A 15,647-nucleotide genomic window follows, 5' to 3' on the forward strand; every position below is an offset into this window, starting at 1 on the left:
GAGGTGGATGCATATATACTTCATCCTCAAGTTCACCTTGTAAGAATGCATTCTTCACATCCATTTGCCATAACCCCCATCCAAGATTCACAGCCAAGCTTAATACAATCCGTATTGTATGTAGTTTAGCTACTGGTGCAAAGGTTTCTATGTAATCTTCTCCATAAGTTTGAGTGAAACCTCTTGCTACTAGCCTTGACTTCTTCCTCTCAACCTTTCCATCAGCCTTATACTTGATTGTGAATATCCATTTACTACTCACAACCTTCTTCCCTTTTGGTAACTCACTCTCATACCATGTATCATTCTTGATCATGGCTCCTGCCTCAGCTCCAACTGATTCCTTCCATTCTTTATCCATGATTGCTTCTTCATAGCTTCTTGGAATATAGTTCTCATCCAAGTTAACCATGAATGCACAATGTTCTTCAGGGTATTGAGCAAAGGAACACACAGCTTGAGAAGGATGCTCCACAGCTTGGCCATTGTAGTACACTCGCGTGTTTACCCAAGAGGAAGGATCCTTTCTAAGCCTTGTGCTTCTCCTCAATACTGGTTGTTCTTGCACTTGAACCGGCTCATCTTGTATATGTGGTTCTTGTGCTTCATCTCCTTGGTCTTGCTCACCTTGATGATGAGAACCTGAGTTGAACTCTTCTCCTTCTTCACTCAAGCCGACTCCTTCTTGGCCATTTTCTTGAGTTTCAGGTTCACTTCCCCCCTCATGATCAAGGTGAGGTGTTTGAGCAGCTCTACTTGGTTCATTTGAGCTCTCTTCTGGTTGTCTATTTCTTGTGGACTGATCCTGATTCATCTTGATACCAAGACCTTCCAAAATAATCCTTAAGACTCCAGCCTTATCTGATGTAAGGTCCCTCAAGTCTTCTTGATTCTTCTCTTCATAGTATCCTCTTTCTTCAATGAACTTCACATCTCTAGATACAAGTACCCTTCTAGCTTCTGGATCATAACACTTATATCCCTTTTGAGTTGTTGAGTAGCCAATGAACATTGCCTTTCGGCTTCTTGCTTCTAGCTTGTTCCTCAACTCTCCTGGTACCAACACATAACACAAGCATCCAAACACTTTCATATATGCCAAAGATGGCTTGCGCTTGTTCAGTACCTCAAATGGTGCTTGATCCTTCAACACCCTTGTCGGCATTCGGTTGATTAGATAGCAAGCAGTGGATACAGCATCACTCCAGAATCTCTTAGGTACATTGGCTTGGAACATCAATGACCGAGCCACCTCCATCAAGTGCCTGTTCTTCCTCTCAGCTACACCATTCTGTTGTGGTGTGTAGGGACAGCTTGTTTGATGAAGTATTCCATGATGATCTAGATGACTTTTGAACGCATAGCTTGTGTACTCTCCTCCATTATCGTGAGTCATTTCTATAGTTCTAGCAATCAAAGAAGCACCAAATGACTGCCCATGAATGTTACCATTATCCTTGAGCATTTTGATGAGTGCATCCATCTCGGACCTCCTGATGAAGTCTTGATCATTGCCTCGGGGGGTTGCTAGTTTCAGTATAGGTCACCAAAGCTTTTCCATTTCCTTCACGGTTCTCCACCTCAACTCCTTTGTTGGATGGCCCTGCTCCGCTTGATCCTTCAGTCATATGAGCTCTTGCCTCTCTCTCCTTTATGAACTTGGCCGGCTTCAAGTGGGGATGGAGTATCCAGCACTGAATCTTCTTGTGCCCATACCTCTTGCAATGATCACAGTTCCCATTGAACTTCTCATACTTGTTGTAGCCAGCTTTGTTAGCTTGTGGAGGCTCTTCTCGGTCAGATTGCACAGCATTTGCAAGAGATAAGTCTCCCTTGCCTCCAAACAAACCCATTGAGCCCTGCTCCCTCTGTATCTGAGCACAAACATCCTCAAGGTCAGGTAGCTTCTCGGACCTTAGCATGTGTTGAATGAGACCATTGTAGCTTGCGTTCAATGTGAGCAACAACCCAAAGACCTTGTCCTGCTCACGCCTCTCATTTAGAAGCTCTGGATCAACCGTGCTTGGTCTCAACATCTCCAGCTCTGACCACAGTGTCCTGAACCTCCCCAAGTGCTTAGTAAACTCCATGTCATCTTGGGTTAACTCGTTGATTGCCTTCTTGACTTCAAACACTCGGTTCAGGTTAGAAACGTTTCCATATACCTTCTTCAGCGTGTCCCACAGCTCCTTGGCTGTCTCACAGTAGCTGTAAGCATCTAGGATAGCCGGCTCCAAGGAGGCATGAAGGACTGACATTACCATCATGTCTTCTTGTTGCCACTTCTCCACAACACTCTCCTCGGAGCTCTCTGCGTCACCCTCTTGAGTAATCGCCTTTGGAGCTTCACCAGACGTGATATGCCTCCACAAACCCTTGCTTCCCACAGCAGTCTTCACCATCCTAGACCAGACTAGGTAGTTGCTTCCTTTGAATGTCACCGCGACCTTCATCTTCATAATACTTTCCACCTTGAACAGCTTGACGTCTACAGCTTGAACAACCGGCTAGATCTTGTACTGAGAACCCACACTGCCCTCTAGAACAAAGATTTACCCTTGAGTCTTCAAATGAACCTCCCACGGATCACCAAGACACACGCAAAGTACCTTGAGCTTTTGAACTCTCAAGAAACTCTCAAACACACTCACTTGTTCTCTTAAAGTTTCAAACTTGAATCCTTAAGAGAGTCACTCACGAACTCAGATTTCAATCAACCTGGCTCTGATACCATATGAGATTTAAGGATATAGATGATTATCTGAGTTTAGAAAGGATTATAGAAGAGAATAAGAGATTAAGAGACAGATTAGAGACTAATGGAGAATCATAATGAAATGAGTATATAGAGAGATTGTTTAGAACTGTCTAATCTTTATTAAGGGATGAGATTACATATATATAGGTCCATACACTTAGGGTTTTCGAAATCATAAGCATGTAGAGTCAAAGGGGAGCCTAAGCTTTAATTTGAACCGGCCAATGGGTGTCTCCACACGTTTGAAGCATCTTTCTTATCCAAGACCAGATGCTCTTCCTTTCCAGCCCTTGCCAGCCTGTCCTAGCTGTCAAGCCGTGCCTTCCTTATCCTCTCAACGTTCGGATAAGGTCTTGGCCGAGTGTAACTTCTCCTCAGTACATCAAAGTTACTTGGATAGTTACTTGACCGCTTTCACCTTGTACGGCCTGGTCACTTGTACGGCCTGGTACGGCCTCTCCATCCGTACCATCCCCTTCACCTTATTCAGCCTCTTAACCCTTTTGCTCTCCTTATGTTCTCAACTCCTTTGTGTCTTTACTTCACATGTCTCAACTCATCTCAACACTCGATCCCATTTATACACTTCTCCATGCCCTGCCAAGTGTTTGATAGTTCCATTCCAGACTTCCTTAGAGTAAGAACATTCAAAAAATAAATGGTCACGAGTCTCAGCTTCCGTCTTACATAACCAACATGTAGAAATGGTTTGGGGATTCCACCTTAGAATCCTATCTCCTGTTGCTAGTCTATCATGAATAGCAAGCCAAATGAGGAAAGAAAATCTCGGTGTAGCTTCAGTAAACCAAACTCCTTTCACCCAAGACACCTTCGGAGATGGGTTTCTTACAAGATTCCAAGTACTGATCTCAAATTTTGCATCATTTATCTAAGTGATATTAACTTTGTAGTAATATTAGTGAAAACTAGAAAATGTAACTCATATTTATATCAATATTTTTTATAGGTGATGTAAGTTAATATAGATTCATATAAGAAAAAATTATAAGGTTCAACATCAATTGTTATAACATGTTAAACACACATAATTTGTATCATTTATTAATAAGTAATTTAAATTACAATCATTAATTTTCTGATACTAGTTCTGTAATGTAATATGATCATTTTTGTAGTGTAGTAGTTTTAGTTGCTGATCAAGTTGAGGTAGTATAAGCAGTATATTGAGGTAGCATGGTTTGAACGTTAATGCTATATATACATTCATAAAGTATATGATCTTTCGCCATAAAAAAGGTATGATCTTTGTCTAAACAAAACATTTTCCTATACCAAGCACACATAATTTCGACGGTGAAGTGTTATTTAGCACTAACATAAATTAACCATACTGTAAGTATAACATTATTTTTTTTATCTTTTTGGTTGAATTTAATTTTATTTCTATTTATTTAAAATCAATTCGGAAATTTGGTAAATGAACCGATTTTTTCTTTCCTTTTTTAATTACTACTTTAGTTAAGAGGGGTCATAGAAAAGAACAAGTTCAAAATCACGATCAAATTTAGATAATTTTATTAATATTGGCAGAAATATATCTCAGACTTTTAAGATCTTCTATTTCTACATTTATATTTATATTTATATTTATACTACATGGAAATTTTATTATATAAATTTCTCGAGCAATCAATTTTTGATAAAAGCATAGAACAATTTTATCTGAAATAATAATTGTAAAGTCAATTATCTCTTTTGTGTTAGTAGTTTTGTTTTGTAATATATTGTTTTTACCTTTTGTTATTAACTTTATTTTTTTGTCATAGTTTTCTTTACTTTATGGGACTTATATAAGATGTGGAAACATAAATTAGAAATAATTATATTATTATCACTACATTTATTCAATTTTAACAAGAAGTTAAGACTGCAGACATGATCACAAACTTTCTATGTATTTTTTTATCTTTCTTTCCCTTCGCGAACTTCCGCAGATGTCATCCCATGTAAAGTTCTGTTAGTGAAAATACACAATATATAATTTGTATGAAACATTAATAATACATAGCATTAGAATGTTTGTAGAGAAAAGGAGTAGAAACATTAATACCGAGGAGAACTAGGGGGAGGAAGGGGGTCCTCCTGGACCATGAGGAGGGTTTGGGCCACCGCATTGAACTTTACAAGGTTTAGAACAATTACCATCGTGAGTCTTGCAAGGTTTAGAACATTTGCGAAAACATTTAAGCCACTCGTTTCTGTCATATTTTGCTTCTGCTGTGACCGCAATAGCAACCACCGTCATCATTATTAAAACGATCGCACTCCATTTGGCCATTCTTAGATCTTATGAAATCAAGTTTTATCCTAAGTTCTTCTCTTGTTTTTATCTTATGATTGTTATATAATTTTCCAAGAAATTCAATCTATTTATAATACTTTCTTTTGCATCTTTCTTTACTTTGAGTATATTTTCTTACTAAAGTTTGTTTTTTGGCTTAAATGGCTTTCTCTTTTCATTTCCTTTTATATTCAAAATTTGATATGTTTTTACAACATTAAATTTTATTTGAAGAAATAAATAAATGTGACTAAAAATAGATATTTCAATAAATATTATCTATTTAATTCTAATTTTAAGAAAATATAACGTGATTGTATATAAGTATTTGTGTGTAATATAATTTATTTTTATATAATTTAATTCAAATTCTTTTTCAAAAATTTTAAATTTAATTTTGTAATTTGAGATTACACCTTTAATAATAAATAAATTTTTTTATCTGTAATCAATTTTAGATGAAATATTTTAGTTAATTAAATAAAGTTTTTTTATTTATTAATTGCAAGGTTCTCTTTTTTTTGTTCAGAATAATAGATTTGATATTTAATATTCGTTTTAATTTTGTTTTAAATGGTTTATTTTTGCAAAAAATGCTTAATTTAGTTTATTTAAAATTAATATAGTTTATTTATCGTTAATAGCTTCGAGAATAAATTTACAAGCAAGAAAACGTGTTTTAGATGTAATAATAACTAGACTTTGATTCGTGCAACCGCACGGATATTTGATTTGATTTATATATTTATAAATATTTGTTTTACATATATATATTTTTAATGTCAGTTATATATTTAAATATTTATATAACTATTTCAAATAAAATAATTTTACATGTAGTAATCAATTCTTTCAAACCGTCACATTTATTTGTTACTAATTATTATATATTTATCTTATCAGATTCACATTTGATTATTAAACGAATCAATATATTTATGAAACAACATATTTGAAAATACATTTATATTTAATGTATGCTACATTCTTACCTGCATTTCAAATCTCTTGATTACCGTTGAGGAATTTTTATATGATTATTCATTTTAGATAATATATTGTTGCAAATATAAAAATTTAAGATATGCTAATTTGTTTACATGTATTATATAGTTTAGTATCTTAACCTGTTTTGCCAAAATATTATATTATTTTGAAATATTTATATTTATGAAATTAAAATATATTAATATATCAATTTAATATAATTTATCATATTTAGTTCAGTATAATAATTATTTAATATGATAAATTATGATTATAAAATAAATAAAAATGATATAATTTTTTTTTCATTTTATAAATGATTACTGAGAATATTAATGTGTAATACTATTTTAAATAATTATTTTCACTTTTCAAATAAATAAAAATATGATTTCATTTTATAGATTATTACGAAATTAGTAAAAGATTTAAATAAAATTTTAAAAATTGAGATCTTGTTAAAATATTTTTCAACCAATTTGTTATAATTCTTAACATACATAATTATATTTAAAATGAAAAGATATCAAAAGATATTATACATAAATTAGTTACACATATTTTAGATTATTAATCTTAAGAAAATACATTTTTAAATTTCTAATGAAAGGTCCAACTAAAAAAAATCACACATGAAAGAAACCATGACTTCTATTTTAATAGTATAGATATATTTAGTTGTTCAAAAAAAAAAGTATAGATATATTTGATTTGTTAGTTAATGTGGTTAATAGATTGTTTGGGAATTTGTTTTGGTCAAACATTATATCATTTCATTATATATGTTGAATTTATAGAAGAACTATAGATTTTGCGGGCATATTTCTTAGCAAAGGAAGAAAGAAATACTGGCGTCTTCTTTTCCCATGTCGATGTCTCTTCGGAACATTCAAACTCGACCCCACTCGATCTTTAAAAATACTTGTCGACAAAAAAGCGAAGAGCCCATAGATAGATGGCACGTTTTTGTCAATTATAAAAGTCGGGTCGTAATGTTGATGGAAAGTGTAGATGAATTTAAAATTGATTGTCCCAAAGATATTTTTTTGTGTGTGTTTAAAAGTTGAAATCCCCCTGCACCACTCATTCACTCACTCCACTCAAAAGCAAAGCCAACAAAATGGGAGAAACCGGAGGAGGCAAGAGATGGAACTTTGGGGCCAATGAGGTCGTTGAGCTATCTTGTTCTCAGAACGTCCGCTATTTTCTGAACCTCCTCGCTGATAACCTCGACCGCAATGACAGCAGACCTGTCATCCCTCTCGGACACGGCGACCCCTCTCCCTTCCCTTCCTACCGTACTGATCCAGCCGCAGTTGAAGCCGTCTGCGATGCTCTCCGTTCAGCACAGTTTAACCACTACTCTACTACTTCTGGTCTTCCTATCGCTAGGAAGTAAGATGACTCCCTTCAACTTTCATTCTTCAGGGCATTTTACTTTACTTGTCCTCGAAGGCAACAAACACTCTGAAGTGTTTAATTAGGGCTTATTTTGAAAGACTTTTGTTTATTCCTTTGACAGGGCAGTTGCAGAGTACCTCTCCCGGGGACTCTCTTACCAGATCTGTCCGAACGATGTTCATCTGACAGCCGGTTGTCACCACGCCATCGATGTCTTGATCTCCACGCTGGCGGTTCCAGGCGCCAACATTCTGCTGCCTAGGCCAAGCTACCCCATGTACGATTCCCGAGCAGCTTTCAGCCAGCTCGAGATCCGTCGCTACGACCTCCTTCCAGAAAATGGCTGGGAGGTCGATCTTGACGCAGTTGAGGCTCTTGCAGATGACAAAACCGCTGCTATACTCGTTATCAACCCTTGCAATCCATGCGGAAACGTTTTCTCCCGTCAACACCTTCAAAAGATTGCGGAAACTGCTAGCAAACTTGGAGTGCTTGTGATCGCGGACGAAGTCTACAAGGATATAACCTTTGGGGAGACGCCGTTTGTGTCCATGGCTGAGTTTGCAGAGATTGTCCCAGTGATGTTGTTAGGTTCGATATCAAAGAGATGGTGCGTCCCCGGGTGGAGGTTTGGCTGGATGGTTACACTTGACCCTCATAACATCATGAAAGATTCTGGGGTTTGTTGCTGCTTAATTAACAGTCTTCATCTTTCTCTCAACTACTCATATTTGTTTTATTTTTTGTTTTTATGTTAGCTTGTTCATAGTCTTGCCAACGTCCTCAACATGTCGACAGATCCCACAACTTTTATTCAGGTGTGCTTATTATTCATTGCTGCTACTGAATCTACTTGAATTTTTTTTTGTTTTGAATATTTGTTTTATCTTCTTCCAATGGCAGGGGGCAATACCTGATATCCTTGAGAAGACAAAAGAGGAATTCTTCTCATCTGTACTGGAAACACTAAGAGAATGTTCAGAGAGTTGTTACGAGGAGATAAAGAAGATCCCTTGCATCACTTGCCCTTACAAACCAGAGGCGTCAATGTTCACTATGGTAAGAGAATCCCACACTGTCGTTTCATCAAGCCTCAGTGGTTACTAATATGGGTTTGTGTTTTTTTTTTGTTTGGTGCAGGTGAAGTTAGAGTTATCGGTTCTTGAAGATATAAAGGATGATTTGGAATTCTGCTGCAAGTTGGCTAAAGAGGAATCGTTGATCATCCTACCAGGTCGATCTGTGGGGCTTAAGAATTGGCTACGCATCACCTTTGCCGTGGAGCCAGAGCTCCTTAAAGATGGGCTTTCCAGGCTAAACAAGTTTGCACTGAGACACTCCAAGAAGAAGCAGCAGCCATGAGAATCTCTCTCTCATTCTTCTCCAAACCCCCAAGCAAATTAGTGTGACATTGTTTAAAAAAAAAAAAAGACATTGTTTGCTTTGTATTAAAACTTAAAATAATAGTTTGTACTGTTTTATATTGTGATTCTTTGTAATAAACTTGCCATGCTTTATCCGCAGATCTGCAGGTCGAGTCATTTTCTTTTTAAAAAGTCTTTTTTGTATAATTTGCAAATAATTTTTTTTATAATCGAACCTACTCTACCCAAATTTGCGGCGAATATTATTAAATATAATAAAAATAATTTAAATATATATTAATTATTTTTTAAAAATAATATAAATTATAATTATATGTTAATATTTGTAATATTTTTACAAAAATATATTATTTTTTAAATAAAAAAATCTTTTTATTTTGAATTTGCTGATGGATACCCGCAAATCAATTTTAGTCGATCCGCACTCATCCCGGTTAAAATAAACTCAACTCGCACCATATACCGTAACTTAAATTTTTTTAATTCCCAGCCGTACTCTTATCATTCTTGGGGATTCATTACCCGCCGTTAGAATAGACGGAGGAGCCAAGATGCTGCTTGGCGTCAAGATTCAAATGAAAGGAATCTTTTTTTTTTTAAGGAAAATAAATATTTATCCCAACGGCTAGCTGATCCACTGTCTCTCTTCTTTCTTGAAACTTGTCTGATCATCAAAGCTCATAAACCCTCTCAGATCCTCACATTTACTAAACCTAATCCAGTCAAGTCATTTGTAATAATGGAGACGACGCCTCCTCCTTACCACCGCCCGTCGAGCGCCAAATCAGCCTCGCGTCTCGCTCGTGTCAACGATTCGAAAGAAGAAGAAAAAGAAGAAGCTCCACCCAATCTCTGTCTTGATTTGGTTTGTCAGTTGTCTCCGAAGAGCAACGATACTCCTACTCCTTGCCCACCACCACCACTCCCAAGAGCCTCTTCTTCTCCTTCCCCTCTCCGCAGATCCAAGACCCGTTTAGACGATCGGCTCCAAATGGAGGCCTCTGAGGATGCTGCTGCTGCTGCGTTGGTGGTTCGCAAGCAGGGGAAGGCGAAAGGAGGGCAAAAGAGTCTTTTGGCTTCTCCCAGGAATCCACGCAGATCCAGGCGAAGGTCGGAGGCTGTGGCGGAGAGTGTGATCGAAGAAGCCCCAAAGCCTAGAAAACGTAAGCCCAACGTCGCTCGCACTAAGAAGGAACAAAAGCAAACTTCTTCGTCTTCTTCGCATCTTCCAAGTAACAAACAACACTCTCTTTCTTTCTTATTATCTGCTCGATTCTGATTAGATTTTGTCTTTTGTGAAGATGACGCTTCTTGTCAAAGCGATCTGAACCGGGTTGGAGAGATTATCAGCGATTTGGTTATGTGGAGGGATGTTGCCAAGTCGACACTCTGGTTCGGTTTTGGATGTCTTTCTTTCCTTTCTTCTTGCTTTGCCAAAGGACTCAACTTTAGGTACATAATGATTTTTTCTCTTTTTCTAGACTCTTTTATCAAATTCTTAAATGCTCATCAAAGTGTTCTTCTGTTTTTGAAGCCTTTTCTCGGCGGTTTCCAATCTCGGGCTTGTGTTACTTTGCGGCTCCTTCTTGTCAAACACTCTTTCTCAAAGGTACGCCTTCACTGTTTCTTGTTTCCCCTTTCGGCAGTTTTGTTTGACAGTTAGTTTCACCACATCCATGTTTAGGAATAAGGAATACGCCAAGAGAGAGTTCCATGTGAGTGAAGATGATGTCTTGCGCTTAGCCAGACGATTCCTTCCCGCTGCCAACTTGATCATTTCAAAGACCAGTGTGCTTTTTTCAGGAGAACCATCCATGACACTCAAAGTAATTACTATATAGATAAACTCTTTCTCTTTCTCTAGCAAATGGGCTTTAGTGGTTTCATCTGCTCTTTCTCTTTTTTGCTTCAGGTAACACCATTTCTGCTAATTGGTGCTGAGTATGGCCACCTCATTACACTCTGGAGACTATCCGCATTTGGTAATGCCATTTACAAACTGAAAACAACCGGGGGAACTCAAACTGACATGTCTCTATGTTTACTGAAACAGGTTTCTTCCTCAGCTTCACCGTCCCAAAGCTCTATTCGTGTTACACCCATCAAATTAGCCAAAAAGGTTTTTTAAAAAATGGACTTGCACACTTTTCCATATTACAAGTCATTGTTTGCAGAGGTCTGTTTGTGTCTTTAAAATCTTGACTTGGTTTGAATTTGACTTGGGCAGTTGAAAGAGTGAAAACGAGAATAGGCGAAGCATGGCAAGTGTGCTCACACAAGAAGATCTTGGCTGGCTCTGCGGTGACAGCCTTCTGGAACTTGACAAGCATTAGAACCCGGATTTTTGCAGGTAACCAATGCTTGACAAGAGTACTGTTGTTTTTGCTTGATACCAATATATATATATATATATATATAACCTGTAAAAATCTTTCATGTTTTTGCAGTGTTTATCATCCTAGTGATATTTCGGTATAGGAGACAGAATCTAGTACAGCTAAATCCGGATGAAGTTGTTCCTGTTGAGAATGAGAAGCCAGAAGAAGAAACACTTCCACAGGAGGAAGAGACGCAGCAGCCACAAGAAGAGCAAGCCTTAGCTATGGTGGTTGCAGAAACCCAAGGATCAAAGAAACTATGAGTGTTTGTAACTTTGTACCGTGTCAAAACCCCATTTAACAGAGATGCAATTTTTAATCTCTAGTTGATGTGATAGGGTATCTGTTTTTCATATGAGAAATTAAGACATGAAGAACCTTGAACAAAGATGTAACATGGATCAGAGAGAGCTTATTATAAGATGAATGTTTTTTTCATATGAGAAATTAGGACAGACCTCATGCAATTTTTGAGTTTGCGATGTAACAGAGATCATAGAGACTATTAAGATGGGTGTATATTTGTAAACAATTGAAGACAGAGAGATACTTTAATAACAGAGATGCAATGTTGAGTGTGTTGATGTAACAGAGAGTTGATATTCAAACTTGGGAGGATCTGTCTTCAATATGAAAAAGAAAACTCAAGACAAAGAGATCATTTGTGTTTGGGAAGTACAACAACTATTTTTTTGCCTAAACCCTCTTAAAACCTTCTCTGGGATTCGCATTTGGTACTTGTAGACATCATCAAAAGTCCTCTATGCAAGCTGGCAAATTTTACCAAAACATCAGTTACTCATCTATTCAAAAGGCTAAAAACAAACACAATCTCTCCAAGAAAATCAAGAGGGTTCTAGTTCCCAAGTTTTCTAGGGGGGGGGAAAAAGGTTTAAGGGTTTGCAAGGTAAGAGTATTGTACATAAAATGTAGCTTCAGTGATCTCCAGGCTAACTCATCAATCACACATCATCATTGCAAGCTGGGAGTAAAAGACCAATCAATAATGATTCTTCCATTAAAATCAACTCAAATGCAATAACCAACAAGACCATTACAGTTTTAGTTCAAGAAGATATGTAAGAAGACAAAATGCAAACATTGATCGGTTTATTGTAAAATCTAACCATTCTATATTTGTTTTAAATAAGTCATAAACTGATAGATGTGCCATCTCTTTACAATGTCAAGCAGAAAGACATCAACAATAGATCCAGTTCTTCGCACAAAGCAACTAGCAAAAAGTTCTAAAACTGATGGAAGCTTCTTACATTGAAAAATCTAACCAATACAGCGATCTAAACAGCATGGATATTACTAAGCTCACACAAAGAAAAGGTAAAAAAACTATCTAGAAAGCCAATACGGAAACAGTTGTCAAGAAACAGAGGATTGGTCAAACAAAGAATGTGTGTGGATTCAGGAAAGATACCGTGAGAGAGCCAGGCGTAGCTATGCGCAGAGGTGGAAAGCATTGAAGTCATAAGCGCAGAAGCTGTGGCAGTGTGGTAGGGTAACATTGACTCCATACAGAAGCTCATTTCCACTGGATTCCTACCATCCAATCAAAGTCAAAACAGTCATTATTAAGTAATGATTGAAATTGATCTTTCTACTGCTGAGTAAAGGACTAAAGGAGCGAAAATATCTCACACAACTCAAAAATATATAGCTAACTTCCCATCAGCTATTTTTCTGATACAAACAAGTAAGAAAAGAGATCAAATCGGCGCATACCGGAGAGGTGAAAGCAGTGAGCTTCTTCTAGCGGTGGCTCTAAACATGGGAGGGACGGATTTCGCTTGAGAGGCGAACCGGCCCCGAGAGGAAGCTGCTCGAAGCATCGATCTGGCACCCGAGGCGACGGCGGAGGTGGCCATCCGGAGAGAAGCTAAAGAGAAATTGGTGAACGTTAACCTGTGGGATTCCGATTACGATCGATCTGGAAATGATAAACCCTTGGGTGACGTGCTGCGTCTCCCATTGTTGATCCAAAGGCCCAGTTACATTTATCGGCTTCGGTTAAAAGCCTACATTCAATTTTTTTGGCCCATTTTTAATATTTCAGAGTCTTCACTCTTTATTTTATTTATAGGTTGGTTCATAAAGCAATTTTTATATTATTGTTTTCTTTAATATTAAAATAAATTCTAAGAAACTAAATGAGTTTCTGATCATTGAGAATGCTCAGAGAGAATTTTTATCATATATATATAGTACATAAACATGGAGACATCTTTATTGCAAGAAAAATAGATATGCATACATATATGTAGGCCTGGGCATTTTAACCTGGACCCGAAAACCCGAACCGGAACCGACCAAAAAATACCCGATCCGAAAATTTATAAGTACTTTTTGGGTCTAAATTTCTTTTACCCAAAAGAACCGGAACCGAAAGGAACCGACCCGAATAGACTCGGACCTGAAAAGACCCGACCCGAATAGACCCGACCCGATAAGAACCGATTTTTACCCGACTTAAAAACATGTATATCTAAAACTATGATTTTTTTGTTCTATTTTATATATATTATTTTATAATTTAGTTAAAATATCTTTTGTTAACAATATTTGTTATTATTTTGTAACATTTTTTAAGTAATATGAAGCTTTAAAATGTAAAATTTAGAGTTTAAAAATGTTTTATTTTAATTATTAATAGTTTCATTTAAGTTATTTTGTAAAATTTTAGATATATATGACAAATATCGACTAAATTTAATGGTGTTGGGTATGCCATGTCCTTTTCAGATCCTAAATACTTGAATCCGACTCGGACCCGATATGGACCCGGAAAATTACGGATATTTTATGGGTATTTTAATTATAGACCCGAACCGATCCGGACCCAAAAAGAACCGACCCGAATCCGACCCGAAATTTTTTAAATACCTATTGGATCTAAATATTTAGGACCCGAAAAGAACTGATCCGAACCAGACCCAAAGACCCGAACACCCAGACCTACATATATGTTTTTAACATGTGAGGGTGTTAAATGAGATGCTAGTAATAGTATCCGCATGCATATGAATGATGAAGAGAGAAAGGGACCATTCAAATTTGAAGGAGACGAAAGTGAGTGGTCACAACTGGAGAAAGAAGAGGTTACCTACGTTGGATTTTACGTTGCCTCCATGCACTTCCCTTCTCCTCCTTTTATCTCGTGTTCCTCTCTCTCCCTCTCTCCTCGTTACTATGTATGTCATTTTTGTCTAGCTTAACTCTTTCCCAAACATATATTACTAGGTGATTTTCCCGTGCTCATGCACGGATATAAATATTTATAAAATAAATATACCATAATAATTGATTTTTTTTATTTTAAATTTTAAATTAAATTATAATTTGTATGCATAATTTATAGTGATAATATTATATTATTTTAATTTGACATATGATTTTAGATATGTTATATCTATTCGGTTTTGTTATTTTTTTACAGTCAATTTCGTTATCATTTGGGTATATCTAAATTCCACTATAATTATTTTTTATTTTAAATATATTACAATTGTGATTTTTCTTATTTGCATTTACGTTGATTGTTGTCGTAGATATGTAAATATATTTATGGAAGATTATGTATAACTTAAAATATATAGAGCTTAGAATTAAATGTAAAATAAACTAAAGTGTTTGATTCCAAATTACGTAAATTAATATAACGATAATATTCTGCAGTCTCATGCATATATATATATTTTACAAAAGAACTAAATTATAACAGTTGGTTAATTTTCTATTATCATTTGTTAATATGTTTTGAGTCATCCTATAATTTACATTTATAAAATAAATTATTATTATAAAATTATATATATATATATATATATATATTCTTATTTTAGTTAAATCTATGATTTTGTAAATTGGATTAATCGAGTCACTCATATTGTGAATATATTGAATTACATATATTCTTTCAAATTCAAACTGAAGTATAATTATTTTTATTATAATTAAGTAAAATCAAATTAATTTTATGTATCATTTAAATGTGCATGTAGTTTCATAATATTTATCAAGTTATATGTTGATTTTTTAAAAACAATATCAGAAAATAAAGCGATGATCAATATGAAGCTACATACATAAGTAACTAATACATTTGGAAGCTCATGAACACATATTAATATTTAAAATATTTTATAAATTCTAAATAATTTTATGCCTTAGATTTATTAAACGGTAAACTAAAAATAATTTTAAATAATCGAAAAATGAGAATTCAGATTTGCTTTGGTATTTTAATTATAGTCATATTACGTTCCACAAAAATAAATGCATAAAATTTAAAAGCAAATTTAATATTATGAAAACAAATAATTTTAATAATGATAAAATATAATATATCTACCTTGTTAAAGTATATAGTTCTGTGTTATTTTAAAATATTTTGTAATTATTTGATCAAAAGATGTTTATTGTTA

At 35.4% G+C, this 15,647-nt stretch overlaps 4 protein-coding genes across 5 annotated transcripts; 2 read left to right on the forward strand and 2 right to left on the reverse strand.

The window, feature by feature from the left end:
- Positions 1–4,585: 4,585 nt before the first annotated feature.
- LOC111208537 lies at positions 4,586–5,129 on the reverse strand. The gene is made up of 2 exons (XM_022707637.2): positions 4,830–5,129; positions 4,586–4,733 (listed from the first exon to the last, which is right to left on the reverse strand). Exon 1 carries the CDS (start codon positions 5,055–5,057, stop codon positions 4,839–4,841), a length of 219 nt encoding a protein of 72 aa, XP_022563358.1. The 5' UTR covers positions 5,058–5,129; the 3' UTR covers positions 4,586–4,733; positions 4,830–4,838.
- Positions 5,130–7,120: 1,991 nt separating this feature from the next.
- Positions 7,121–9,019, forward strand: LOC106413506 (tyrosine aminotransferase-like). The gene is made up of 5 exons (XM_048765109.1): positions 7,121–7,442; positions 7,570–8,128; positions 8,207–8,266; positions 8,352–8,507; positions 8,589–9,019. The coding sequence occupies exons 1-5, from the start codon at positions 7,168–7,170 to the stop codon at positions 8,808–8,810; spliced, it is 1,272 nt and encodes a 423-aa protein (XP_048621066.1). The 5' UTR covers positions 7,121–7,167; the 3' UTR covers positions 8,811–9,019.
- Positions 9,020–9,366: 347 nt separating this feature from the next.
- On the forward strand, positions 9,367–11,649 carry LOC106436690 (reticulon-like protein B17). Its single transcript, XM_048765108.1, has 8 exons — positions 9,367–10,065; positions 10,135–10,285; positions 10,368–10,442; positions 10,518–10,659; positions 10,746–10,815; positions 10,887–10,952; positions 11,061–11,183; positions 11,281–11,649. Exons 1-8 carry the CDS (start codon positions 9,573–9,575, stop codon positions 11,472–11,474), a joined length of 1,314 nt encoding a protein of 437 aa, XP_048621065.1. The 5' UTR covers positions 9,367–9,572; the 3' UTR covers positions 11,475–11,649.
- Positions 11,650–11,743: 94 nt separating this feature from the next.
- On the reverse strand, positions 11,744–13,208 carry LOC106436689 (protein NUCLEAR FUSION DEFECTIVE 6, mitochondrial). Of its 2 annotated transcripts, XM_013877640.3 has the most exons (4): positions 12,949–13,208; positions 12,644–12,765; positions 12,134–12,193; positions 11,744–11,981 (listed from the first exon to the last, which is right to left on the reverse strand). In XM_013877640.3, exons 1-3 carry the CDS (start codon positions 13,089–13,091, stop codon positions 12,174–12,176), a joined length of 285 nt encoding a protein of 94 aa, XP_013733094.1. In that variant the 5' UTR covers positions 13,092–13,208; the 3' UTR covers positions 11,744–11,981; positions 12,134–12,173. The 2 variants fall into 2 exon arrangements, with proteins under 2 accessions (XP_013733094.1, XP_013733093.1); XM_013877639.3 differs by lacking the exon at positions 12,134–12,193.
- Between the last annotated feature and the right edge of the window lie 2,439 nt (positions 13,209–15,647).

The sequence above is a fragment of the Brassica napus genome, chromosome C8, assembly GCF_020379485.1.
Source record: "Brassica napus cultivar Da-Ae chromosome C8, Da-Ae, whole genome shotgun sequence".
Taxonomy (NCBI): domain Eukaryota; kingdom Viridiplantae; phylum Streptophyta; class Magnoliopsida; order Brassicales; family Brassicaceae; genus Brassica; species Brassica napus.

Coding starts and splice junctions, on each gene's coding strand:
- LOC106436689 (XM_013877639.3), bottom strand. CDS start 13,091: ATGGCCACCTCCGCCGTCGCCTCGGGTGCCAGATCGATGCTTCGAGCA. Junction 12,766..12,948: donor TCACTGCTTTCACCTCTCCG/GTATGCGCCGAT, acceptor ATTGGATGGTAG/GAATCCAGTGGAAATGAGCT. Junction 11,982..12,643: donor CTACGCCTGGCTCTCTCACG/GTATCTTTCCTG, acceptor AAAATTTGCCAG/CTTGCATAGAGGACTTTTGA.
- LOC106413506 (XM_048765109.1), top strand. CDS start 7,168: ATGGGAGAAACCGGAGGAGGCAAGAGATGGAACTTTGGGGCCAATGAG. Junction 8,129..8,206: donor ACATCATGAAAGATTCTGGG/GTTTGTTGCTGC, acceptor TTTTTATGTTAG/CTTGTTCATAGTCTTGCCAA. Junction 8,508..8,588: donor AGGCGTCAATGTTCACTATG/GTAAGAGAATCC, acceptor TGTTTGGTGCAG/GTGAAGTTAGAGTTATCGGT.
- LOC106436690 (XM_048765108.1), top strand. CDS start 9,573: ATGGAGACGACGCCTCCTCCTTACCACCGCCCGTCGAGCGCCAAATCA. Junction 10,286..10,367: donor GCCAAAGGACTCAACTTTAG/GTACATAATGAT, acceptor CTGTTTTTGAAG/CCTTTTCTCGGCGGTTTCCA. Junction 10,443..10,517: donor TCAAACACTCTTTCTCAAAG/GTACGCCTTCAC, acceptor ATCCATGTTTAG/GAATAAGGAATACGCCAAGA.
- LOC111208537 (XM_022707637.2), bottom strand. CDS start 5,057: ATGGCCAAATGGAGTGCGATCGTTTTAATAATGATGACGGTGGTTGCT.